Source organism: Mustela lutreola, chromosome 8 (assembly GCF_030435805.1).
Source record: "Mustela lutreola isolate mMusLut2 chromosome 8, mMusLut2.pri, whole genome shotgun sequence".
Taxonomy (NCBI): Eukaryota; Metazoa; Chordata; class Mammalia; order Carnivora; family Mustelidae; genus Mustela; species Mustela lutreola.
Window position 1 is genome coordinate 86,679,342 of NC_081297.1, and position 26,177 is coordinate 86,705,518.

Consider the following 26,177-nt stretch of genomic DNA (forward strand, 5'->3'; position numbering starts at 1 on the left):
CGCAGGCGGCCCCCATGCTGCTGTACGGAAAACAGTAATGGCTTCTTCCCGGGAGGGAAACCGCGCTCACCGGCTCCAGCAAGCGTCCGCCATGCTGCCTTACGGAAAACAGCCTCACCTGCTTCCCAGATAAGGAAACAACCGGGCTCGAGATCTCTTTACATGGAATGGCACTTTTTGTTAGTACGAAAGTGTTTGGGCATCACAACTGAACCTGTTCCAGGGCAGACTTGTTGGGACCTTAAAGATCATTAGCTCATAGGAGGACAGGGTTCCTTTGGTCTGTGGGAGCCATCTCCATTCATTCATTCATTCATTCATTCGCTGAACATCTGTTAAACATGTTTTGGGGCCAGAGTACTAAGATATTTAGGTACCACATTATAAGAAGATTACTGACATGCAGGTTATTATGAAGGAACGTAAAATCTGACAGAAGATACAAATGTAAAAGTATTTACAGAGTAATGGTGAAAATAAAGACATCAGAGAAACTATTGCGCCTGAGAGTTTCTGAAAGATGTCCGTATCTTCTCAGAAGAGTAGTGAAAGGCAAGAAGAATTATACAATTATCACCCACTGTGGCATTATCTGGCCCAAAAAATTCAATGGCCTAGTGGTTGGCAATGTCTCTTACCGCTTCCAGTTTCCCCCTCGTTAGTCCATCCTCCACACTGCCATTAGAGTAATGTTTCTTAAAGGTTAAGACTGTCACGTCCCTTCCTTGGTGATTTCCCATCAATTTTAAGATAATATTCAAACTCCTTACCTTAGTACTCCAGGGTCGTTGGAAATGTAGTGTTTTCATCTCCACACTGTTTCATTAACCCACTTTCTTGGAACTAATGATAATCTAAAGCTCCTTGACCTCTGAAATCTTAACTCCAGTATCCTCTTTTCAAATTAGGACCTATTCTTCCATTTCTCTCTCCCCCAGTAATTCTTCACCTGTTTTCCAACTCCATTACTTTTTTAGTTATCCTTAGTCTCCCATACCTGACTACACATCCTCTGCTTTGAAACTCCCAATTCAACTTCTTAGGTCCACCCTTGACCCACTATGCAAATTAATACTTCCACAGTTGTGTGTTTTTTCTTTTCTCTTTTGTCAGAGAGAGAGAGCACAGCAGGGGAGAAGTAGGCAGAGGGAGAAGCAGACTCCCCGCTTAGCAAGGAGTCCAATGTGTGACTTGATCCCAGGAACACAGGACCACAACCTATGCCAAAGGCAGATGCCCAGCTGTCTGAGCCACCCAGGTGCCTCCACGTGTACTCTTTTTTTAGGCTCAACAATCCTATTCCTTCATTGATCAGAACCATCGTCCATTTCCCAGCAACCGTTCCCAACCTCAAGACTCTTCTCAAACTCCTACCTGTCTCATGGAGCCCTGCAAAGATGAGCAAAGCCATCAGGCTCAACTCACTCAAACACAAATTAATCTCTGCTTACCCCTATTCACCTCCTTATCCCCAATCTGAACCTAATTCTCTCCATCTCTTCTGGCACCTTGCTCAATAAATCTCACTTGTCAGGTGCCTGGGTGGCTCAGTGGGTTAAGCCTCTGCCTTCGGCTCAGGTCATGATCTCAGGGTCCTGGGATCGAAACCCACATTGGGCTCTCTGCACCACAGGGAGCCTGCTTCCCCCGCCCCCCGTGCCCCCCCCCGCCTCTCTGCCCACTTGTGATCTCTGTCAAATAAACATTTTATAAATAAATAAATAAAGCTCACTTTTCTATATACTTTTCATTAAAATAAATTTTGAGGGGCACCTGGGTGGCTCAATTGGTGAAGCGTCTGCCTTCAGCTCAGGTCATGATCCCTGGATCATGGGATTGAGCCCCGCCGGTGGAAAGGGGCTCAGTGAGGAGTCTGCTTCTTGCTCTTCCTCTCCCTCTGCCACTCCCCTGCTCATGCTCTCTCTCTGTCTCTCAATTAAATAAACTCTATTAAAAAACAATTTAAAAATAGATTTTGAGGGCGCCTGGGTGGCTCAGTTGGTTGGACGACTGCCTTCAGCTCAGGTCACGATCCTGGAGTCCCGGGATCGAGTCCCACATCAGGCTCCCAGCTCCATGGGGAGTCTGCTTCTCCCTCTGACCTCCTCGCTCATGTTCTCTCTCACTGTCTCTCTCTCAAATAAATAAATAAAATCTTAAAAATAAATAAAAATAAAAATAGATTTTGAGTAATTATATGCTCACAGCCAAAAATTTTGTAAAACTTGTTCTTATATTTTCAATCCCTTTCTCTCCACCGATTCAACCTCAGCCTAAAAACATTTCCCCCAGTTAAAAGACAATCTTTCTCCAATAATGCTAATTATTGTTCATTCTTTTTCACTTTTTATTCCAAAGAATGGTCTTCATTCCTTGTCTCTACTTCTTTAGTTCTACTTGTACTTCAGTCAGTTATCCCCAGGGTTCTGCCCTCATTTCCCCCACTGAAACTGCCAAGCAAAAACCAACACTGATCCTTTAGATACCAAATGCAAGAGACATTTTCAGTTCTCACCTGAAAATGTCTCTTTGTCAGGCACCTAACACTGTATTATAAGCTCTTTTTTTTAATGTTTCCTTGTTTTGAAGAATATATTTATAATATTTTTTAAAGGATTTATTTGAGAGAGAGAACACACCCACAGAGGGAGAGGGAGAAGCTGACTCCCTGCTGAGCAGGGAGCCTGATGCAGGGCTCATCGAAGGACCCTGGGATCATGACCTGAGAGAAGGCAGATGCTTTGAGCCACCCAGTCGCCCTATATTCGTAATATTTTGATTGCTCACTTGATCACCCAAGTCTTAAACACCAGTGCTTCTCAGGACTCTGTCTTCAGCCCTCTTCTCTTTTTCTTAAACCCATTCTGCTTTTGTCATTTCTTAGAGTCTTTTTTTTTTAAGATTTTTTATTTATTTATATGACAGACAGAGATCACAAGTAGGCAGAGAAGCAGGCAGAGAGGAGAAAGCAGGCTCCCCGCTGAGCAGAGAGCCCGATGTGGGGCTCGATCCCAGGACCCTGAGATTATGACCTGAGCCGAAGGCTTTAACCCACCGAGCCACCCAGGCGCCCCTGCTTTTGTCATTTCATCCACTTATATAACTTTAACCATCAACTCAACAGGGACAACTCACAAAACTGCTTCTAACCAAGATCTCTTTCCCTGAACTGGATGTATCCAAATGCCTTCAATGTTTCTACCTGTTTCTAAATGTTTCTAAACCAAATCCTTTAAAGCACATATCTAAAACTGAGCTGTGATAACATTGAAGATGGTTTGAAGTAGGGAGAGGCCTGATACAGTTAATTCAATAACATAAAGAGAAAAGACCAAAAAAAAAAAAAAAGTGACACCAGAGAAACCTGGATCACTCATATATTTTGGTGAGGTTTAAAATACCACCTCTCTGGAAAACAGTGGTTAAGCAAACTGGCACATCTATACCATGGAATACTACTGAGTAATAAAAAGGAGTGAAATATTCAACAACCAGGATAAATCTTCAGAGAATTAAGCTAAGTGAAAAAAGACAATCCCAAAAGCTGACATAATACCTGATTCCATTTATATAAGTTTTACTAATATAACATCTTAAATGGGGTGCCACTGTGGCTCAGTCAAGTGTCTGACTTGATCTCAGCTCAGATCTTGATCTAAGTCTTTATTTCAGGGTTGTGAGTTTAAGCCCTGCTGTGGGCTCATATGCTGGGCATGGAGTCTACTTTAAAAAAAATAAATAACATTCATAAAAAAACAAGTCACAGGAAGAACAGATCAGTGGTTGTGAGGGCTTAAATGGGGATGGAGACAAGAAGGAAATGGGCATTACTATACTATAAAAGGGCAACATGAGGGATCCTTCTGGTGATGGATATGTTCTCTATCTTGACTGTACCAATTTCAACATCCTGGTTGTAATATGTATCTTGTTTTAAAAAATGTTGTCACTAAAGGAAATTAAAAGATACACAGGATCCACCTGTATTATTTCTCATAACTACATAAGAATCAACAATTATCTTAGATAAATATGTTAACAAAATGTCTAATTAAAGACAGTTGATGCTCCCATTAAAACTTTGTGGGTTTTGTATCTTTAGGGTAAACATGGATGGAACTAGAGCGTATCATGCTTAGCGAAATAAGTCAAGCAGAGAAAGACAACTATCATATGATCTCCCTGATATGAGGAAGTGGTGATGCAACATGGAGGCTTAAGTGCGTAGAAGAATAAATGAAACAAGATGGGATTGGGAGGGAGACAAACCATAAGTGACTCTTAATCTCACAAAACAAACTGAGGGTTGCCGGGGGGAGGGGGTTGGGGAGAAGGGGGTGGGATTATGGACATTGGGGAGGGTATGTGATTTGGTGAGTGCTGTGAAGTGTGTAAACCTGGTGATTCACAGACCTGGGGATAAAAATATATGTATATAAAAAATATATGTTTATAAAAAATAAAAAATAAAAAAATAAAAAAATAAAAAAAAAAAAAAAAAAAAAAAACTTTGTGGGTTTTGGAAAGACTCTGAATACAAATTAGTTTAAAAACAATGCTGTCAAGTTAGCAGTGTCTAAGGCAACAGGAAAAAAAAAAAAAAAAAAACCCATAAGCATCTATGGTTCTGCTCTCAGATTTCTTTGCAAGTATTTTAAAATAGCTGTCCCTAAGCTGTAACTTAGGTTTAACTTATATATGGCTCATTGAGTCCTGTTTTTTACTTTACATGAAAGGACGTCTATTTCTTTTTTTTTTTTTTAAGATTTTATTTATTTATTTGTCAGCAAGAGAGCACAAGCAGGGGAGCAGCAGGCAGAGGTAGAGGAAGAGGCAGTCTCCCTGCTGAGGAAGGAGCCCGATGTGGGACTCATCCAAGGACCCTGGGATCATGATCTGAGCTGAAGGCAGCCACTCAACCGACTAAGCCACCCAGGGTGTCCTGAGGATGTCTATTTCTTAATGCACTTACATTATTTATGGTAGAATGTGAGCCAGCTACATTGTCTTATTGTACTATCATGGTATGCATATGCCTCACCTCTTTGTCTTTGTCACCTCTGTCTCCTCATATGCTTCCAAAAGCTGTTGTGAGGACTAAATGAGGTAAGCACATTGTCCAGGATACATGCTCGGCATTAACTATCTTTGTATTCTATTTAAGAGAGAGAACATACCTTGTTCACCTTTACTGAATGAGACCTAGTGAGATCTAGTCTCACACTATGCCTGATACATAAAAAGCAATCAATAAATACTCGCTGAATGAATACATGAATGAATGTGAGAGAGATAAGGGGTCTGAAACAGCATATCCACAATAGAAATTAAGAAGGTAAGACAGATGTGAGACATTTCACAGGTTGAATCAACAGGAACTTGTGAATTATACAATATATAAAGTAGCAAAGGGAAGTCAACAATGATTCTGAAGGTCCAAGCTTTGATGACCTATGGAAGTCATTAAACAGGGCAACATGAAGGAGTATTAAAAGTTTGGAGAGAAGATCAGTTTGCCTTTGAACATACTGAACTACAAGTGCTCAAGTGTTAGATTGCTAAAGGTTTCCAGTGACAACTGGAAATTCACATCTGGCACTCCCAAAAGAGCTACAGCAGGGGTTACAGGAAGGAACACAGGGATACTGTTAGAGAACTATGAGTCATCTATATATAGGTTAGCTGACATACAGACATGGACATTACCCAAGAAATACAGCAGAGTGAGAATAACTGACATGATTACAACTCCAATTACACGAAGTAGTTTTTCCTCCAAGCACTGCCACTGTGGCCTCTGAGATTTAACATTTTAGTCGTCTAAATGGAGTATCACACAGCTGTCCTCCCCACCTGTTGGCAGCAGCTCACCTGCTGGCCTATGTTAGTAAGCTTGAATCTAGTCCACACAGTAAATAGAAAATGGGAGTTAAAATTTAAGGTTAATTATACATTTTTTTAAACCATCATCAATAATCTGCAAGTGAATACCCCAAAAGTGTCATGTTGCCAAGGCTCTACATCATAACATCTGAAATATATGCAAGAATATATACACACATCTTATAAATGTAAGATCTTAAGTATTTTGTTAATGTAAGTCAGTAATAGTCTCCTTTAAAATGACACATGTAGAGGGCACCTGGGTGGGTCAGTGGGTTGTCTTGCCTTCCACTCAGGTCATGATCTCAGGGTCCTGGAATCAAGCCTGGCATCAGGCTTTCTGCTCAGCAGGGAGCCTGCTTCCCCCTCTCTCTCTGCCTGCCTGCTTACTTGTGCTGTCTCTCTCTGTCAAATAAATAAATAAAATCTTTTAAAGAAATAAAAATTAAAAAACCAGTGATCAGTAAGCTAAATAGGGGATAGGAAGTTTCTGACTACAGTCTCTTCTCCAAGAGACTAAAATAGTAGTTGTGGTGGGAAGGGATAGAACCTAAAGAGAGTAGTATTAACTAGGATTTAAAGAAATACTTCTCAGATCCCTTTTTTTTTTCCATCCTCAAAATGTTCTGTTTATTTCCTCAGGCTTTCCCCATCCTACACTGGAGGAGTCCTCCAAATCAACATCAGGCTCTACTGCAACTACACCTTGTGACAACAGCTCCGAGTGCAGTTTATCCAGTTCACAAAGTGTTTAGTTAACCAGAGCAAAACTGAGTAGTGAACCGAAAACATCTGTATGGGCAAAACAATGGGAAATATGATAAAAGTAACAGCACCTGAGAACTGAAGAAGAGGAAAAACTACTGTATAAAATGGTAGGCTGTATCTGCGCTTGAGAGAGTGAAGTCTGACCCAGGCACTTCGGCTAGTGGCCTCAGAAAGTCAGTCTCCAAAAGTCTCCATCTTATGTCAAACAGTATTTACCTCACTAGGGCCACCGTGAGGATCCAGTAAGATCACAAAGGTTAAGGGTGTTCTGTAAATGAGGTGGAAATGCAAATATTAATGAAAGGGGGAAGGCAGTTAGGTTTTGTTTTGTTTTTTAAAGATTTTATTTTTTAAAAATAAAGATTTTATTTATTTGAAAGAGAGAGAGAGCAAGAGTGAGAAAACAAGTAGGAGGAGCAGCAGAGAAGGAGAAGCAAACTCCCCGCTGAGAGGGGAGCCCAATGCAGGACTGGATCCCAGAACCCTGGGAATCATGACCTGAGCCAAAAGCAGGCACTTGACTGACTGAGCCACCTAGGTGTGCCACAATTTAGGTTTTTATGGTAAAACTCTTCCATGTGTTACCCCAGGCTTAATGATAATGAAAACAAATCCTCAAACTCCATCCCAGGGAAGATAAGGTGGTGTGAACCATAAAATCTACCATTCTAAGTTAAAGTTTTTAACAAAAAAGTGGTATGTCCATTTCAAGTTCTACAGTAAGATTCAGAATAAAAAGTCCTCCTCCTCCCTCCTACATCCCCCTTTCCCTAGAGCCAATATTATCAAATTTGTTACAAACTACCAGAAAAAAAAAGATCCAAGTAATCATGTTCACATACATTTGGAAATGTTTCTATAAACAATATTGCACACTCTGCTCTATTCTGTATCTTCCCTTCTGACTTAACTGGTTCCCTGCTGGCAGGCATCTACGCTGCTTCTCCAGATTTTACTATTATACTATACTGATAAAACTAAGGGAATCTCTGAAAAAGTGGAACGTAGAGACAAAAGATTAAAGAACTGGTCCAAGGAGGTCTAGCTTCTGAACAGTAGGAGTTCCAGATACAGAATTGCAGGGGGCAGATAGCGAAGAAATAATTCAAGAAGAGATTGTCCTTCAGCATTAGTTACAATAGCCACGACATGGAAGCAACCCAAGATAGAGGAGTGTACAAAGATGTGGTGCATATATACAGGGGACTATTATTCAGCCATAAAAAAGGAATTCGATCTTACAATTTTCAAAAGCATGGATGAACCTAGAAGGCATTATGCTAAATGGAGTTAAGTCACAGAAAGACAAATGCCATATCATTGCACTTATATGTGGAATCAAAAACAGAAACGTACCCATCTATAGAGAGAACTAACTAGTGGTGGCCTGAAGGGAAGGGGTGGAAGGATGAAAAGTAGTGAAGGAGTGGGAGGTACAGGCTTCCAGTTGTGGAGTTAAGTCATGAGAAAGGTACAACATAGGAAGTAGAGTCAATGCTATTTTGACAGCACTATATGGTAACAGATGGCAGCTACACCTGTGGTGAGCACAGCAAAATGGAAAAGTGATTTGCTCTCAACAAATAAAATGGATGAAACGGACATACCTGATATGCCTGAACATCTTTGCAGCCCCAGAGCCAGGTACAAACTAGATAAGCCACATATTTAAGAATAAATTAATCATTTATTTGAAGGAATGAAGCCCTTGAAATTAAATGAATAGAGAAAAATAATGCTTGCAAAATCTTAGAATTAGAGGGCCTTAGGCGTCCTGGTATTGATAATGGGCATAACAGTATTTTATACTCTGGCATTCACTGTCTTGCACCAATAACAAGTGTGCTGTATTTATTAGTTGTCAACAGTTGCCAAAAAGCTAAAAAGTCATTAAAGGGGTGATTAAGAATACCCCTGAGATAAATTAGCAAGTCAAGGACCAAGTGTGACAAATCTAAATTTTTCATCAAAATAAAGTGTGTGGCAGAGTGGAAAAGCAGAGTGGAATTCATATGGAGAAACTTTAATGTCTCTATGCCAAACAATTACTCCACCTTATACAATACATAAACTATCATCCTAGTTATCACGAGAATCACAATAGAGTATCAGCCATTAAAGCTAAAGAATTAAAATTTGCAAACAGGAAAGATCATAGTGTAAAAACAGTGATGTGAAAGCAGTGTGAAAATATAGCTCTTATGGAGTTGAGAAAGTTAAAACCATGAGGTGGTTGATAAATCATTGCTACAGGAGTAAGCAAATCTCTCAAAAACATGTCCTGCTTTAAGTATCTGCATTTATGCACTAAATCATTATACAGGCAAAAACTGAAGCTCACGAATAAATGAAACAAGATGGGATTGGGAAGGAGACAAACCATAAGTGACTCTTAATCTCACAAAACAAACTGAGGGTTGCTGGGGGGAGGGGGTTTGGGAGAAGGGGGTGGGATTATGGACAGTGGGGAGGGTATGTGCTTTGGTGAGTGCTGTGAAGTGTGTAAACCTGGTGATTCACAGACCTGTACCCTGGGGATAAAAATATATGTTTATAAAAAATAAAAAATTAAAAATAAAAAAAATAAAAGTCACTTATGACCAAAAAAAAACTGAAGCTCACAATTGTTGGGGGAGAGACTAAAAAATTGAAAGTGAAAGAAGAAAACTTCAGGGGGAATTTGGTATATAAAGCATTTTTATAAATTAGTTAAACCTCTTACCCTGTGGTTTTAAATACTCTCAGGGAGTCAGCGTTAAATTATTATAGTTAATATTTCTTCAGCTGGGCATGGGCTCATCAGTTAAACTCTTAAGCCACATTTAACTCTCATGGTGTTAAATGTTAGTATAGTTTTTTCCAGTTTAGTTAGTTATGCAAGTTCTTATTCATGAGATACATAAGCAAACTGTGAAGTGTGACAATGTGTGTCTAGAACAAATACTAAACTCTGGCAGTGCCTGCTACACTAATACTACATAAGACAGTATAAACATGCACAGAATTCTGGAAATTTTTGGAATAAAAAAATTATATCAGGGGCACCTGGGTGGCTCAGTGGGTTAAGGCCTCTGCCTTCAGCTCAGGTAATGATCCCAGAGTCCCGCGATCGAGCCTCTCTGCTCAGCAGGGAGCCTGCTTCCTCCTCTCTCTGCCTGCCTCTGCCTGCTTGTGATTTGTCTGTCAAATAAAATAAATAAAATATTTTTAAAAAAGAAATTAAATCACCTAACACTTATTAAATGCTTATGTGCCAGACATGTGTTAAGTTTTTCAGGTATATTCTTAGTTGAACTTCACATTTGCCCTGTGAAGTTGCAGAAATGATCTATTCCCAAAAAAGAGAGAGAGAGAGAAAGAAACAAAAAATAGAGACCTTAAAGGTAAAATAACTTGCCCAAGATCAATAAGCAAGTAGCAAAATCAGGACTCAAACACCACATTACCTGATCAGAGATTTACGCTTTCTGACAACTGAACATTCTGCCTCCTCAAATTAAGACTCCACAGAAATTGAAAGTCTTACTGATGGCAGACCAGTAATATTACCTGTGTATCTCCTATTGTATCTTGTATTATTATACATTTAGTAGGTACTTAAAGATAGCTAACAAGTAACATGTCCAGCTTCAAGGAGAAATACGTTATGTAAGAGCCAATGGGAAACAGGAAATCTTTTGATGAATGATATGTATAATATTAAAGTAAAAACTATTATAGTCTTATTTTAAAATAGAATGAACCCATGAATAAATACCCATTCAAAAGTTATCAGTGATGAATAGTAAAAATGAAATATTTTACCTCTCAGCTAAGTGTTTAATCAAATAAGAACACTGAAGGTGCATGTAACTTTTTTATTGAGGCACAACAAGGCATTATAACTTGCCTGAACTTGAGGCAGTCAGTTTAGTAAGCTGAACGTTAATACAGTTAAGGATTAAGTGCAAACAATATACATTCACAGCTTGACTAGCGAGGCTACATCACAATTTATAAAGTGCCAGATTAGTGCTAATTGTCATTCGGCTTGAAATTTTTTACCTTGGGAAGGAAAACAAAAAAAAGTAAGGACTTCCTCCTTCCTCTAGAAATGAAACCATCTTCCTAAACCAATCAGTCACAAGGGCAAAGAATACTTCTCCTTTAACCCCACTAATTAGAACACCATCCTTTTACTATCAATTCTGCACTGACTTTCAATCTTGATAAAGAAGGTAGCCTGAAAATGTAGAGTATTTCCAACTACTTCCATAAATTGCTCCCCTGTGCAAACGTAACCATATCTGGTCTCCCTGGAAGAGCTGCAGAATTGCATGATTGCTAGCAGTTTCATGGTCTGGAGCACCATCATTGGCATAGGCAGATACCAAGACCTCTTCATTCTTCATGAGGTTGACATACAGTGGCACATTCACTGCCAGCTTTAGCATGTGAAAAATGAAAACGTAAGTGCCATTCACCGGGCAATTAAATCTACCAAGCTGAAGATCAAAAGTTTCTCCCAAGTTGTTCAGAAGAAGATCAAACACAATAGGTTGGTCTAGAGTTCCAGGAGCAAGATTAGAGGTTCTGGCTGCTGAGAAGGCAACTCGCATCTGCTGAGGCAGGGGATAGACGTGTACTGGCAGTATGGTGGCTGCTGGATTTGTCACGGGCACATCCACAGGGGTCATGCTACGGGAGTCTCCTTGTCCAGAGTCACCACTGTTAAAGGTTTCGTTGTCTCTTTCTGGGCTGCTCACCTGAGAAGAATCACTCCACCCTGCTGTTTTATTAGCAACAGTGAGTTTCTCATAATGAAGCAGTTAGCTTTGAACACAATATTTAACATTAGTCGGCTACTGAAACACAGATAAAGATACATTTTATATAGTAAATTCTAACACAAAAGCAACAAAGTATAGCTACAGTATACTTCTCTAGATTTTTCTAGCAATATGCTTGTATACTATTCTAAAGCCAAAAAGGACAGAATATGATCTTATCTAGTAGCCTCATTTTTTTCAAGTTTTTTTTCAGAAAATGAGCCTCCTGAAAATGTTAGCTACCTTACTAGTTAAGATTAGCGAAGTCTAAAACCCAAGTTTGAGCATTCTTTTTACCTTTTTATGGAATTCTCACTCCATTCTTCTTTCCTCAAATCCACCCCCAAATATCTAATGTATGAGGACTCAAGAAAACTGAGATTACATAAAAGAACCAACTTTTAGAACTGCTGGCCAAAGATATTTTGTTATGGTACTAAGACCCACAATGAATGTTCATTCCACATTTCCAAGTTAATGTGATATCATGACATTCTAATGCTTTAAGTGCCATACAAAAACACAGCTCAGATATAAGGCCAAGGCAGTGTGAGTATCGACTACTTTCTTAAAAGGGTAAGATTCTGCTTTCTTGAGATAGTTAATCTTCAGTAGTTCTTAATTTTCTCAGTTATACTGAATCTTTTAATAGTACCATTACATTTTAAGAAATACAATATCCTGCTGTTAAAATTTCAAGTCATGGTATCTTTTTTTTTTTTCCTTAAGATTTTATTTATTTATTTGACAGAGAGCACATACACACAAGCTAGGGGGTGGCAGGCAGAGGGAGAAGCAGACTCCTCACTGAGTAGGGAGCTGGATGCAGAACTCAATCCCAGGTCCCCAGAATTTGACCTGAGCCGAAGGCAGACGCTTAACTGAGCCATTCAGGTGCCCAAGTCATGATGTCTTAATTTTTTTTATTCCTATCCTTCAATGTAGTGACATTAGAGTATCTAGAAGTTCCCATTATTACAAGAACCATTATCCTGAATCATCCCATGAAACTATCTTTTAAGTATGCATAGTGAATATACTATGGTGTCAGGCAAACTGAAAAGAGCACACACACAGACTTTTAATTAAATGCACAACAGATTGCCACAGCCATTCCAGTAGTCTAGAATCTCCCAAAGGTCTTTAGTACTGCACTTACACAAAATGAAAACTTTAAAAGATAAATGGTGAAACAATGCACTTTCGGGAGAAATTCATAGAAGATAAAGATCTAGAGGTATGTTTCAGGTAACCCAGTTAATTATCCTTACCTCTTGAATTTGTCCGAGGACCGCCAGATGTCCCTCCTCGCTTGTAACACTGCTGGAAATTATCCTGAAATGAATACATAATATTTAACCTTGGCATCAAAAATGCAAGATGATAATTAGTTATTTCCCAGTGTTACTGGCTGGTAAAACTTAAGATCAAAAGTCCCCTTAGCCTTTTATCTGGCCTTCCGCAGAACCACAGTGGCTCAGATGTTTTCAAACACCAAGAAAAACAAACAAAAGCAAGGGCCACAATGGCAATACTTGCTTCATCTGTTAATTCACCTGACCAACCAGGTATGCTAATATTTGCAAAAATGATAAGGCATCTAGGAAACACTATGTAAAAGATACAATGCTAAGTTATGAGGGAAATTCCAAAATATGGCATGGTCTTCTATCCCTTATCTCAAGATAAAAGGAAATAGTAAGGCAAGAACAGACTATTTCAATCTTGCCCTATTTATAAATCAAACTGTGAAGACAATTATGAACTATGTTAGGGTTTTGTTCAGTTTCAATACAGGAGTCAATAAGAATTATATTGTATGAATGTATTATTGCCTGAAAAGTAATTTAATATCCTCACCAAAAAAAAAAAATTTTTCAGGAGGCAACATTTCAAACAACCTCCCAAATATGGTGAAAGTCAGCCTCCAAAAAATTCATGAAAAGAATATTTAATGGTATGATTAGGTTAATACACGCAATAAAAAAATCAAACAAGAAGGTACACAATAAATAGTTAAGTCTATTACTCCAAACTCCTCATCTTCCCCATAGCAACCACTATTACTGTCTTATGTTTCCTCAGGAAGAAATTTATGTATAGATTTATTTATTTTTAATGTAAAGCTCTACACCTAACATGGGGCTTGAACTCACAATTCTGCGACAAAAAGTCATGCACACTCTACTGAGCCAGCCAGGTGCTCCAGGAACAAATTCTACAATATTGGTGTTAAGAACAGCTCCAGTGGGATTCCTGGGTGGCTCAGTCAGTTAAGCGTCTGCCTTCAGCTCAGGTCATGGTCCCAGAGTTCTAGGCTTGAGTCCCACACCAGGCTCCTTGCTCAGCAGGGAGACTGCTGCTCCCTCTGTCTGTCGCTCCCCAATTTGTGTGCACGTGTGCTCTCTGACAAATAAATAAAATCTTAAAAAAAAAAAAATCCTTTAGTCTCATTTGAAATAAAAAAAAAGAAAAGCTCCATTACTGAAGTCTGTATTAATCAACACATTCCCTTCACATACATGTTATTAGAACTAATATTTGCATGCTTGATATACATCTGGCATTGTGGTGCTAAGCATTTATATGTATTAATTCACTTAATCCTCACAACAGCTTAGAGTATGGTGAGTAACTCGCAGATGAGTCTTCATCTAACAGGTGAAAACTAGAGAGCTCAGAAAGTTTATGCACCATACCCAAGGTCACACAACAAAGGAAGGAAAGGATCATACCCAAGTCATTTAGGTGATTTTTTGTGTTCTTTGAAGTGTGTTCTTAACCCCGTTTTAATACTGCCTCTGTATAAACATCTACTTACCTATCACTGTAAGCTCTTCAAATACTTTATATATTACAAAAGAACTTATAAAGGTTTGTAAAACTTCAAAACTGAAAATCCTGATGCATACAGTCACATCAATATATGACCAATAACAGGGAGAGCCCAAGATCTCCCTTTATTATTATTTTATCTTTTATTATAGTTGTAAAGAAGATCTGCTGAGTTATTCCAATAAAAATAAACCAAAAAAATTAAACATATCAAAAAGGCCTTTCCTGCACCTGGTACCTAGAAAAGTTAAATTGAAAGCAATGTACAATGAAGTAAAGCTCACAGGATCTGGAGTTAGGAAACTTGGGTTCTCATCTCCTTTCTACCACTGGCTTATTGAGTGACCTTAGACAAGTTACTTGTTTCTGAACCCCAGTCTCTCTTGTAAGGTGGAGGAGTAAATGAGTTAATACAAACAACATGATAAAGGTTACACAGAACCTTCCAAGTTCTGTGTAACAGGCAATTGTCATTCATCCTCTATGGGTTACTGGAAAAGCTTCCAACTCAACTACTCTCCACAGTCCTGACAAGTAGTTCTAAAACAAAGAACGCCTTATACAAAATAAATTGTGACTCTGCTCTAGTTTAATCACCAACTAAACATCAACAGCTGTACAACTATTCAACTACAACAACTATTCTTACCCTTTGGGAATAAGGTGTTCCAGGATATTCTCTAGCTTGGAACTGTAGCTGGCTATAATTTCCATTGGTAATTGAAGGTGGTCCTCTATAAGTATCAAAACCTAATAAATAAACAACTTAAATAAAATTATGGGCAAAATTATAATGAAGTTTAAAATAGTCTAATTCTATACCACTTTAGACGTTAAACTGACCCTATAATACCATAGATTTATTCCTTAAGCAAACTCTGACATTGCTTCCACAATAAAACAAATATTTATAAAATATCACTGACTTCAAATAAACCAACTGTAGAAATTTACTACTGCATGAATACACGTGGGATTCAGAAAGTGGGGTAGCTAAGGCCTGTCTAGAGCACTTCTGCTAATACCAACCAGTGACAGAACACGTGGAACCACCTCTAAGACTTAGGAGAATATCACCATTATAGTCTCAAAGTTTATGTTTTTATCTACAGTATCCTCTGTTAGACAAACAACTAGATAGTGGGCATTGCCTAGTTATGACATATTTTGAACACTCAAGTCAATTAACAAAGGAAAGTACTTAAATATGAAAAACCAAAATTCATCACAGGAAAAACAAAATGCTCAACTTTTCACTTCAGTAAGTCACAAGATCAATCTGCTTTTCATACAAAAAGTTCCTCTGTTGTACAGACAACAGATATATTAGAAATACTGCATTTTGCAGGAATAGGGAATTCTCTAGCATAATATGGAGGGCAACTAAAAAAGGAATAAGATAAAGTAAAAATAGTTAAATACATAAACAAAATAATTCAGTATAATGAAATTTTGTTCAGAGCATACCTTTATAACCACCAGGGGACCGATATGAATTGGTTAGTAATCTCCCACCACGAGTACATCCTCTAACAGATCCCCGGCTATTGACAAATGGTTGAGAGGGTCTGGGAAATACATTCGTCTGTGCTGGGTAAAAGGCAAGGCTACCATTGCTTACTTGAATAGTTCCATCAGGATAACTTGCTGCTTAAAGAAACAGTTTTAGAGTCCAAGAGTTAAATGGTAACAAAGATTTAATATTCTTTATACGTCAAAGTCATTGTATATCAAAACCTTCAATACAATTTTCTCCTTTAAAAAACTACAGTTACTATATATATATGTATGTTTACAGAGATCCTGGAAGCTATACATATATATACTTAGGTAACAGAGTATTATTCAGCCTTACAAGGGAAGGAAATTCTGACACATGCTACAACATGGATGAACTTGAAGACACTATGCTGAGTCAAACAGGCCAGTCACAAAAGGACTAATACTGTATAACTGCACTTACTCTAGGTTAAGCACCTAGGCCAATTCATAGAGTAGAATAGAGGTTTCCAGGGGGTTACAGGGAGAGGGGCTGGACAGTTGGTGTTAAATGGGTAGAGTTTCAGTTGGGGAAGATGACAAAGCCTAGAGAAATGTTGGTGTACAACACCAGCTGTACAACAATCTGGCTGTCACAGCGCTATACACTTAAAGGGTTAAAACGGTAAATTTTGTTATGTATATTCTATCACAATTCAAGAGAAAAAAGGCTAAATATTCTAGACCAAGGAGTAAAAGACAATGAATTTTAATTCATACTGTGACTGAGAAAACATGTGACAAATATGCCTTACGTAAATCATCTGCCCTTTGTTTTCACCAAAGTACAGATGAGAAGAGAACAAGGTCATGGGTGTCTAGGTCCAAGGATTTACATTTAGTACCTCTTGTTAGATTAACCAAGTACCCAGAATGTCCAATTCATTTGCTCAGGCTTGAGTTTTAGAAAACTCAAAAGGGGTCTGAAATACCAAGACTAAAAATCTACAGGTGTTTATTAAATTAAGAATAACTATAAAGTTGCCTATCCTTTCAGTTATTAGACTAGCATGAAATAGCAAGACAGTTTTTCATCTCCAAGCAAACAGTGGAATAAGTACACTAAATTGTATCTTCACCTTGATCAATGCTTTATTTAATAGAGGCAAAGGGAGGAAAGACCAAACAGCTGTCTGCACTAAAAGATTTAACAGGATGGTTTCAAACCCTTCCTAAGAGCAGCTATATAGTACCCTATGTACCTCTCCATCACTGTCCATGACAATCAAAGCAATCAGATTTGAAAATGCGAGCATACTTCAAGGTTAAATCAACCAAGTAGGTGCTACCTCTATAAAAGTAAAAATTAAGAGGTGAACTTAACTAAATAGAAGAGAAAGCATTTAAGTGTTTCCCAACACTTGAACATGTGAGGAAATAATGCTTAACTAGTCAAGAAAGAACCCCTCAACTATCACTACTGCGCTGCCTTCCATTCGATTAGCTGTCATCTAAGTCTTCAAAAATATCCTACGCAAAGATCTTACCAGTCTCTTGAGAAAGGACAGTTTGTTCTACATGTATAGCTGGCAGTTGGCACTGGGGTGGTGTTTGTGTACTTGCTGTAGTAAAACTTTGATTGTAGCCAGATGAATAAGGGGATTCTTTTATTTCTTGTTCTTTCCGTGGAGGCAGAGGTGCATTAACATTAAATACCTTAAAAGACAAGGGTATGCCGAGTCATTTGCGAAGTTTCATAGAAAATTATTAAGGTTGACAGCTAACAAAACTACAACCTTCAAAAACTTCTATTTGATGAGCAAAGGACTCGAACTGACATTTCTCCAAAGAAAAATGGTCCATAAGCACATGAAAAAATGCTTAACATCATTAGTCATTAGGGAAATACAAATCAAAACCACAATGAGATACCATGTCATACCCATTAAAATGGGTGTTACCAAAAACAAAACAAACAGAAAACGTAAGCATTGGCGAAAATGTGGTGTAAATAGAACTTCTTGTGTTACTGGCAGAAATGTAAAATGATGAAACCAACTGAGAAAAGAGTATCATGATTCCTCAAAAAGTTAAGCACAGAAATAACTGTGTGATCTAAAGATCACACTTCTGACATATACGCAAAAGAATTAAAAGCAGAGACTGAGGTTTTGTATGCTAAGATTAAAACATCTATAGTTTGGTTCTAATCTATATAGTTTAGATATTTATTACACAGAAGCACAAAATATTATTCATAACAGGCAAAAGGTGGAAACAATCCAAGTGACCATCAATGGCTAAATGGATAATCAAAATGCAATACAGGGGTGCTTGGGTGGCTCAGTCGGTTAAGCATCCAACTCTTTATCTCAGCTCAGGTCTTGATCTCAGGGTTGTAAGTTCAAGCCTCATACTGGACTCTAGTGTGTGGAGCTTACTTTAAAAATAAGTAAATAAATAAATAATAAAAAAGGGTAGTATAGCCATGAAAAAAGAATGAATTTCTGATCCATGATACAACACGGAAAACCTTGAGAATATTATATTAAATGAAACAAGTTAGACACAAAAAGGACAAATACTGTGATTCCATCTATATAAGTACTTAGAACAGGTAAAAGTCAGAGGCAAAAGTAGAAGAGGTTACCAGGAGCTGGAGGGGGTGGGGGGGAATGAAGAGTTACAGCTTAATGAGTACAGTTTCTGTTTTGGATGATGGAAACATTTTGGAAATAGTGGAAGTGGCTGTATAACCCTGTGGCTGTACTGAATGCCACTGTATTATACACTTAAAAATGGTAAAACACTGAATTTTATGTCATGCATATCTTACTACAGCAAAGAAAACACTTCTATTTGGTTTCTAATAGATATAAACTCAAGTATAAAAATTAATCTTCCTCGGGGCACCTGGGTGGCTCAGTGGGTTAAAGCCTCAGCCTTCAGCTCAGGTCATGATCCCAGGATCCTGGAGCCCTGCATCCGGCTCTCTGCTCAGCGGGGAGCATGCTTCCCTTCCTCTCTCTCTCTGCCTGCCTCTCTGCCTACTTGTGATCTTTGTCTGTCAAATAAACTAAAATAAATAAATAAATCCAAAAATTAATCTTCCAAATAAAAAATTAATCTTCCACAGCTAGAATATCTTATGCATACTGAGAATGAAAGCTACACAGGGCAAGACTACTTTCTCAAAAATTAAAAATGAATAAAAAAAATCTCCCATCTACTAAATTTCTACTATAGGGCAGGCAATGACATGTCCAGACTCTGGCCATTGTCTATAAAATAGCACTTCCATTACTCTCTAGTCCCTTATCCTGCTCCATGTTTTCCTATAACACACAGCACTTGATAGTATTATATGTATGAATATTTTCCTCTCAAGCTCTCTACTATGAAATATAAGGTCCTTGAGCACAAAGATCTGTCTCGTTTTCATTGCTAAAACCCAATCCCAGTGATTAAGAACTGTGTCTGATTTCATTACTACCTGTTTGTTGAATGAATGAATAAAGAAACAAATGAGAACGAATTCATACTGGATAGGATTCAAACAGGTACAGAAGACAGACTGGCATGAGCAAAAAAGATATACTGCGACAGGAACATACAAGGCAAGTACATGAAACTTGCCTGGAAGGTCATACCAGACTTCGAAAGTTACTAAGTGTCAAGCAAAGGACTTTTCAATTGCATTCGGTAATACATCACTGTTTGCTTTTAATTAGGAACGAGGAAAAAGTTAGTAAAACAAATGTGACAATACTGTACAGGGTGGACTGACAGGGTAAGAGGGAGAACAAAAACTGAGAGATCCAAGTGTCCAATGAGGAAGTGATAAGATCAGTGAATTCAGGTGTCTGAATTTATCAATCTATCTCCCTGAACTGTACCTGCTTTCCATGGCTACTCCACTGGCTCCACCCCTCCACCACTCAAAGGTACCCTAAGTGGGGCATTAAAGTATCATCAGATACTTATTGGCTAAGATTTTTTTTCCCCTAAAGAGCTGCTTTATATTATTCTGTTTCACAGAATAAACATAAACACAATTGTATTATTGCCTTTAAAAAATGTTTAAACAATTTGTAGAGGAATATGAATTCAGAATACCAAATTGGAACAATTCTCTAAAAACTAGCAGAAGACCAAAATGAAATCAAAATAAGTTTCAGGAATGACAGAACACCCAAGGATGTGTTCTATATTTCAGGTTTGATGCTATAGAACACCACTAGTGTGATATTAGTAATGGTTAGTATTATTAAGCTGTTCACAGAAAATTATGTTTCTCGGGGCACCTGGGTGGCGCAGTCAGTTAAAGCATTCAACTCTTGGTTTCCACTCAGGTCTGATCTCAGGCTCATGAGATCAAGCCCTATGTCAGACTCCATGCTCAGTCTGTTTAGGTTTCTCCCTCTCCCCTCCACTTGAGCTCTCTCTCAAATAAATCTTAAAGAAAGAAAGAAGGGCGGGGGGAATTATGTTTCTCAGCCACACAATTCATTTAATTAATATGGATCCTCAGCTTTGCCTGCAACTCATTTTCTGAGAGGGAAAAATATTCTGATAAAATACCCATTAAAAATTCTCAAAGCTTTGGATTTAATACTCTTCCACTACAATTAATATTTGCATTGGACAAAAGTAAATTATCAACCCAAGTAAGAGTAATACAAAGGCCAAGTTCTTCACATACTGAGTACCCAGTAATGGATGTAAGAGAAACAATGCCTTTTTTAACAGGAATAATGAACTGCAGTCAACATTCACATTTCATACTCACTGTCTGCATGGCTTGAAAGGGCGCTGTGTTAATGGTTACTGAACTACTACTTGCTGGAGGTGACTGGAAGCCCTGTTCAGAGCCCTTTGACATGGGAGGATTTGGAGAAGCTAGTGAAGACGGTTGCTTGCTTGGGGGCACTGCTGCCTAGGGAGAAAAAATGCAGCATCAGCCAATCACCTGCCACATAACAAGCATTTAACTTACACTAAACCCCAGACTGGCATAAGTCAGCAAGTTTTATAGGATGACATTTAGACACAGGAATGCAGAAGAATAGCTTTGCTTACAATTTCAAATCCCAACTGCTGAGGATGCACACCAGCATTTGCTTTCCACAGCTTGCTGACTAGGTGAACAAGTCTTACTATTAATCAGTCTAACAAATGAGGTGCTCAACTTTTTATGACTACTTAGTCCTTTCCAAACCCTGAAATGGTATTTTCCAGCTAAGAATCGAATATTACTTCAAATCTATAGAAGAATTAAGAAAAATCTTAGGTTAGTTGCTTAGTCAGTGTTAATTTTTCTTGATTTTGAAGTCTTGTTCCTAGATCTCTAAGTCAGCTGTCTAAAAAAGAAAACCAAACTGACCTAACTTAAATAATCCTTGCCTATAGTAATAAGCAAGTCCTTGATATAACAGACTACAAATCCAAAGGCTTAAAAAGATTACCAAAATCCAATCCCAATCAGATTATGAAGCAGAGAGCTGTGACTCACTTGGTCACACTTTCCTCTTAACATGAGGAACCAAGTAATTTTAATTTAGACCAAATCTGCACAATAAAACTTAATATGTATCTGTATTTTCTTATATTCTATAATGAGCACATTCTCTTGTGTAATGTTTAACCAAAAATAGTAAAACCAAAGAGTTGCTAAATTAATCCAAAAAAATCATGGTATCTTGCTATATCTACTTCAAGGTTTTGTTCAAACTTAGCAAAAACGATCACTTTAGAATTGAAAGCACAAACTTGATATAGTTGACCCCTGCAAAATACAGGTGTTAGGAGTGCTGACCACCCCCCCACCACAGTCAAATCTGCATAGAACTTTTGACTCCCCAAAAACTTAACTATTAATAGCCTACAGTGACAGGCAGCCTTACCAGTAACATAAAAAGTCTATTAATACATATTTTGTAAGTTGTATGTTTTATATACTGTGTTCTTATAATAAGGTAATCTAGAGAAAAATGTCAAGAAAATCATAAGGCCCATCAAGTGATGAATGGGTAAAGAAAATGTGTTATGTAGTTATGTGTGCATGCACCACACACACACACACACACAATGAAATACTATTCAGCCATAAAAAAGGAATGAAATCTTGCTATTTCCAACAACATGGATGTAGCTAGAGAGTGTAATGCCAAGCAAAATAAGTTGACCAGAGATGACCAATGCCATGTGATTTCATTCACATGTGGAATTTAAGTAACAAAACAAACGGGCAAGGGTGGAGGAAAAAAAGAGCAATAAACCATAAACAGACTCTTAATCGTAGAGAACTGATGGTTACCAGAGGGGAGGGAGTGGGGAGATGGGTTGAGTGAGTGATGGGTATTTAGGAGGGCACTTACTGTGTTAAGTACCAAGTGATTTAAGGAAGTGCTGAATCACTAAATTGTACACTGTATGTTAACTAATTGGAATTTAAAACTTTAAAAAAAGAAAAACATAAGGAAAATACATTTCCAATACTATACTGTATTCATTTAAAAAAAAAAAAAAAACATGTTACAAGTGGACTTGCGCAGTCCAAGCCCATGTTGTTGAAGGGTCAACTGTACTATCAAAATGCTCCTGAGAAAATTACCCAAAAAGAGAATATAACTCTTTCCAACTGAGGCAGTGCTAATACTAACACTAGAAACTTACTGAACCTTCAGTTACAGTAGATTTTCCACTAAAGATTCCTTCGATATAAATACAGTGAGAAACTTGATTAATCCTACCTAGAACTTTTCACCTTTTTTGACATCAGCAATTCAGACATATTTATTTTATCTGATAAGGCAATCACTATTAAGTCTATTTATATGGCAAAGTCACAACAAAGTTACCTGTATAAGCTCCAAAACCACAACATCTACAGAAAGCAATACATGAGTAAAGTATAAATGTTAAATCATTCAACTGACTGTGCTTGCAATGCATAAGGTAAGCTGGTTCTGCTATTCTTTAAGAAAGAAAAAGAAATTAAACAATTGGTCTCTTATTACCTCAGGAGTCTCTGAGGTCATAAATTCTGTTTCAGATCCCGAAGAAGCCTGATCGGTAGCAACCAAGCAAGCATTTGAGCTACAAGTAACTGAAGAAGCAGCAGCCTAGACACAGGAAAATACAGTAAGACATTATAAAACACATGTTTTGTTCACTTCTTACTTCTTGGGCCTTAGGCTTCCTGTTACTCTTATCAAGCACTCACTAGTGCCAAATACTATACCAAACACTTTATACATACTAACATACTGAATCCTAACAATAACCCTGTGAGGTCGAAACAACTATCCCTATTGACAAAAAGGAAGAGGCAAAGAAAGGTTAGGTAATTTACCCAAGATCACACGAAAATTAACTGTTAGAGCTAAGAGTTAAACCCAAGAAGTTAGCTAAACTGCCTTTCCAGGGCTGGTCACCAAAGCTACACATCTAATCCCATCCTCACTGGTCAAGATTCTTGGCCCTGGAAACCTGGGCCAGATTTTCCGTCTGGCACTCAACAGCAGTTCACCAGAAGCAGCTCAGCGTACATGCAACACTCCAGGCACCGCTCTGCCAGGGATCTTACTAACTATGCTTTCACTCAGTGCTTCCAATGTCTTAAAGAGACAGGTAGAAGTACAAATAGAAAGGATACATAAAGCACAGTGGCATCAAAATTCTAACAAAAAATTAAAGCTATTATTAAAAATTAAATATTTGTGAAACAAAAATTAAAGCTAATATTTATAAAACAAAAATTGAGAGCACAGCAGAACTACGGTTTTGACAACTACCAATAAAAATCTGAAGTAAGGGGCGCCTGGGTGGCTCAGGTTAAAGCCTCTGCCTTCGGCACAGGTCATGATCCCAGTGTCCTGGAATGGAGCCCCATATCTCGTATCCCAGTGTCCTGGAATGGAGCCCCATATCTCATATCCCAGTGTCCTGGAATGGAGCCCCATATCTCTGCTGAGCAGAGAGCCTGCTTCCTCCTCTCCTTCTGCCTGCCTCCCTGCCTACTTGTGACCTCTGTCTTTCAAATAAATAAATATAAATCTTAAAAAAAAAAAAAAAAACCTGGGCGCCTGGGTGGCTCAGTGGGTTAAGCCGCTGCCTTCGGCTCAGGTCATGATCTCAGGGTCCTGGGATCGAGTCCCGCATCGGGCTCTCTGCTCAGCAGGGAGCCTGCTTCCCTCTCTCTCTCTGCCTGCCTCTCCATCTACTTGTGATTTCTCTCTGTCAAATAAATAAATAAATAAATCTTAAAAAAAAAAAAAAAAAAAAAAACCTGAAGTGGCTAGAAAAGAATTCGTCGCACAAAGATAATAGAACATAACATAGATCTATAAAACTCTAGCAATTTCAGTCTAAAGTATCAATGAATCTACTCCTTTTAGTAGTACTATTATAGTAGTACTATTATAGTAGTACTATTCAGTACTATTATCTAAATGCTTTGAGATGTGACCCTCAAAAGCCCAAGTAACATAATTGGGTACACTGGAAACTAATGAATGGCTATCAAATATCTGGAGCAGTTATGTATCAGTGACCTTCTAGAGGTGGTCACCAGAAAAGCCACTTCCTGGGAAGGAAATGGAGACCAACTTTAAAAAGGTCTTAAGAAAAATCATTTTTAAATCCTTTGAACACTTTATATACCTAAATAAATAAGAATAATTTAGATCTGACCAAAATATTAGAATTATTATGAGGCTATAGTGTTTCTAAAATTAGGCCTTTCTTCTGGCCCTCTCATTAAAGTAACAAGAATTGGGCCTGGCTATCGTGGGGACATAACTCTCTCTTGCCCGAGAGAGTTGTTAAGGCAACTCGAGGCACTTGATACTTAAGCTGTTCAATTTTAGTTAAAAGATTCACTTAACAACAAAATAGAGACACATTCTTCACATCAGTACTATTCAGAAGTTATGGTAGTTCAGGGCACCTGGGTGGCTCAGTCGGTTAAGTGGCTGCCTTCAGCTCGGGTCATGATCTCGGGCTCCTGAGATCGAGCCCCACATTGGGCTCCCTGCTCAGCGGGAAGCCTGCTTCTCCCTCTTCCTCTGCCTGCTGCTCTGCCTACTTGTACTCTCTATCTCTGTGTCAAATAAATTTTTAAAAATTTAAAAAAAAGAAAAAAAAGTTATGGTAGTTCTTGCTTACAAATTATTGTTAAGCAGACCAGCTGAAGGTAGTTTTAGGTTAGTGAGTAAACGTGACCTGGAGACCAGTGGTTCCCAAAAAATGGATGTGCAGGGGCACCTGGGTGTCTCAGTGGGTTAAAGTCTCTGCCTTCGACTCAGGTCATGATCTCGGGGTCCTGGGATTGAGCCCCACATCGGGCTCTCTACTCAGTGGGGAGCCTGCTTCCTCCTCTCTCTCTGCCTGCCTCTCCGCCTACTTGTGATCTCTCTCGCTCGCTCTCTCTGTGAAATAAATAAATAAATAATCTTTAAAAAAAAAAAAATGGATGTGCAGATTCACCCAGGAAGCCTATTACCAATACAGATGACTAAATACACCCCTGGAAATTCTGATCTGACAGGTCTAAGGTGGTATCTAGAAACAGAAGCGATCAAGGGCTTCTGATGCAGCCACCCAGAGCCCTGCCCCTGAGAACTGCTAAACAAGACCAGTGGCTTTTCAAAAAAATTTACCTTGTCAAAATGAAAGCCTCGTGTAGAACCTAACAGCTAAAACAAGATAAAATGGAACACTCAAAGCAATCAGTGAGGGGAGGGACTCAACTCAACAAATGCATTTTGAAAGCTGAGCCACACCTTATCAAACTAAATATAAACCACTGTAAACAAATGGTATTTACTCAGAAATTTCTGGACAGGAAGGCAACAACTGTTGAGCCATCTGGTCAAAATATTTAACCTGTCAGAGCTGTTACTGTTAAGAAAATTGCCATAAGGTTTTCAGACGGATCATGAGAAGTTTGTTTGTTTTTCTTTTTGTTTTTCTTTCTTTTTTTTTTTTTTAAAGTAATAAGCAGAAAAGCAGCAAACCTCAAACTCACTAATGATGGAAATGCATTGTGGCATCAGGGATCTCAAAGATCTGGTCCCTCAGGTTAACTCGTATGTATGGAGGGAGGTGGGAGATTAGCTAACCATGGGTTAATCAAAATGAGTAACTTTCTTTAGACCCTTTACAAGCTGCTATACCAAGTGACTTAGGGAGCTCAATGGCAAAGAAAGATTCCCAAACAAAGAACCTCTGTATTCTTCAGACTTGCTTTTTCCTTACTAGAATCAGCTAGCCTTCTCTTTTCTAACAGATATCTTCTTCCCCATGGTCGTTAGGTAACCTTTCGAGTACTAGCTGTACTTAATCTAAAAAACTAGACATCCCTAGAACATTATTTTCAATAATTTAGTAAAGTATATTAGA

At 38.3% G+C, this 26,177-nt stretch overlaps 1 protein-coding gene across 19 annotated transcripts in view; it reads right to left on the bottom strand.

The window, feature by feature from the left end:
• Positions 1-10,494: 10,494 nt before the first annotated feature.
• The window catches only part of CAPRIN2 (caprin family member 2), a 48,547-nt gene continuing 32,864 nt past the window's right edge, over positions 10,495-26,177 (bottom strand). For 9 of the 19 annotated variants that reach the window (XM_059185868.1, XM_059185871.1, XM_059185863.1 and 6 more), the window contains 7 exons: positions 22,793-22,897; positions 20,563-20,709; positions 17,321-17,489; positions 15,762-15,944; positions 14,944-15,044; positions 12,731-12,794; positions 10,495-11,419 (listed from right to left, as the gene is read on the bottom strand). In XM_059185868.1, coding sequence (XP_059041851.1) covers positions 10,851-11,419; positions 12,731-12,794; positions 14,944-15,044; positions 15,762-15,944; positions 17,321-17,489; positions 20,563-20,709; positions 22,793-22,897 — 1,338 coding nt within the window. In that variant the 3' untranslated portion in view covers positions 10,495-10,850. Of the gene's footprint in view, positions 11,496-12,730; positions 12,795-14,943; positions 15,045-15,761; positions 15,945-17,320; positions 17,490-20,562; positions 20,710-22,792; positions 22,898-26,177 lie in introns of all 19 variants that reach the window. The other 10 variants (XM_059185870.1, XM_059185864.1, XM_059185881.1 and 7 more) reach the window with 10 other exon arrangements.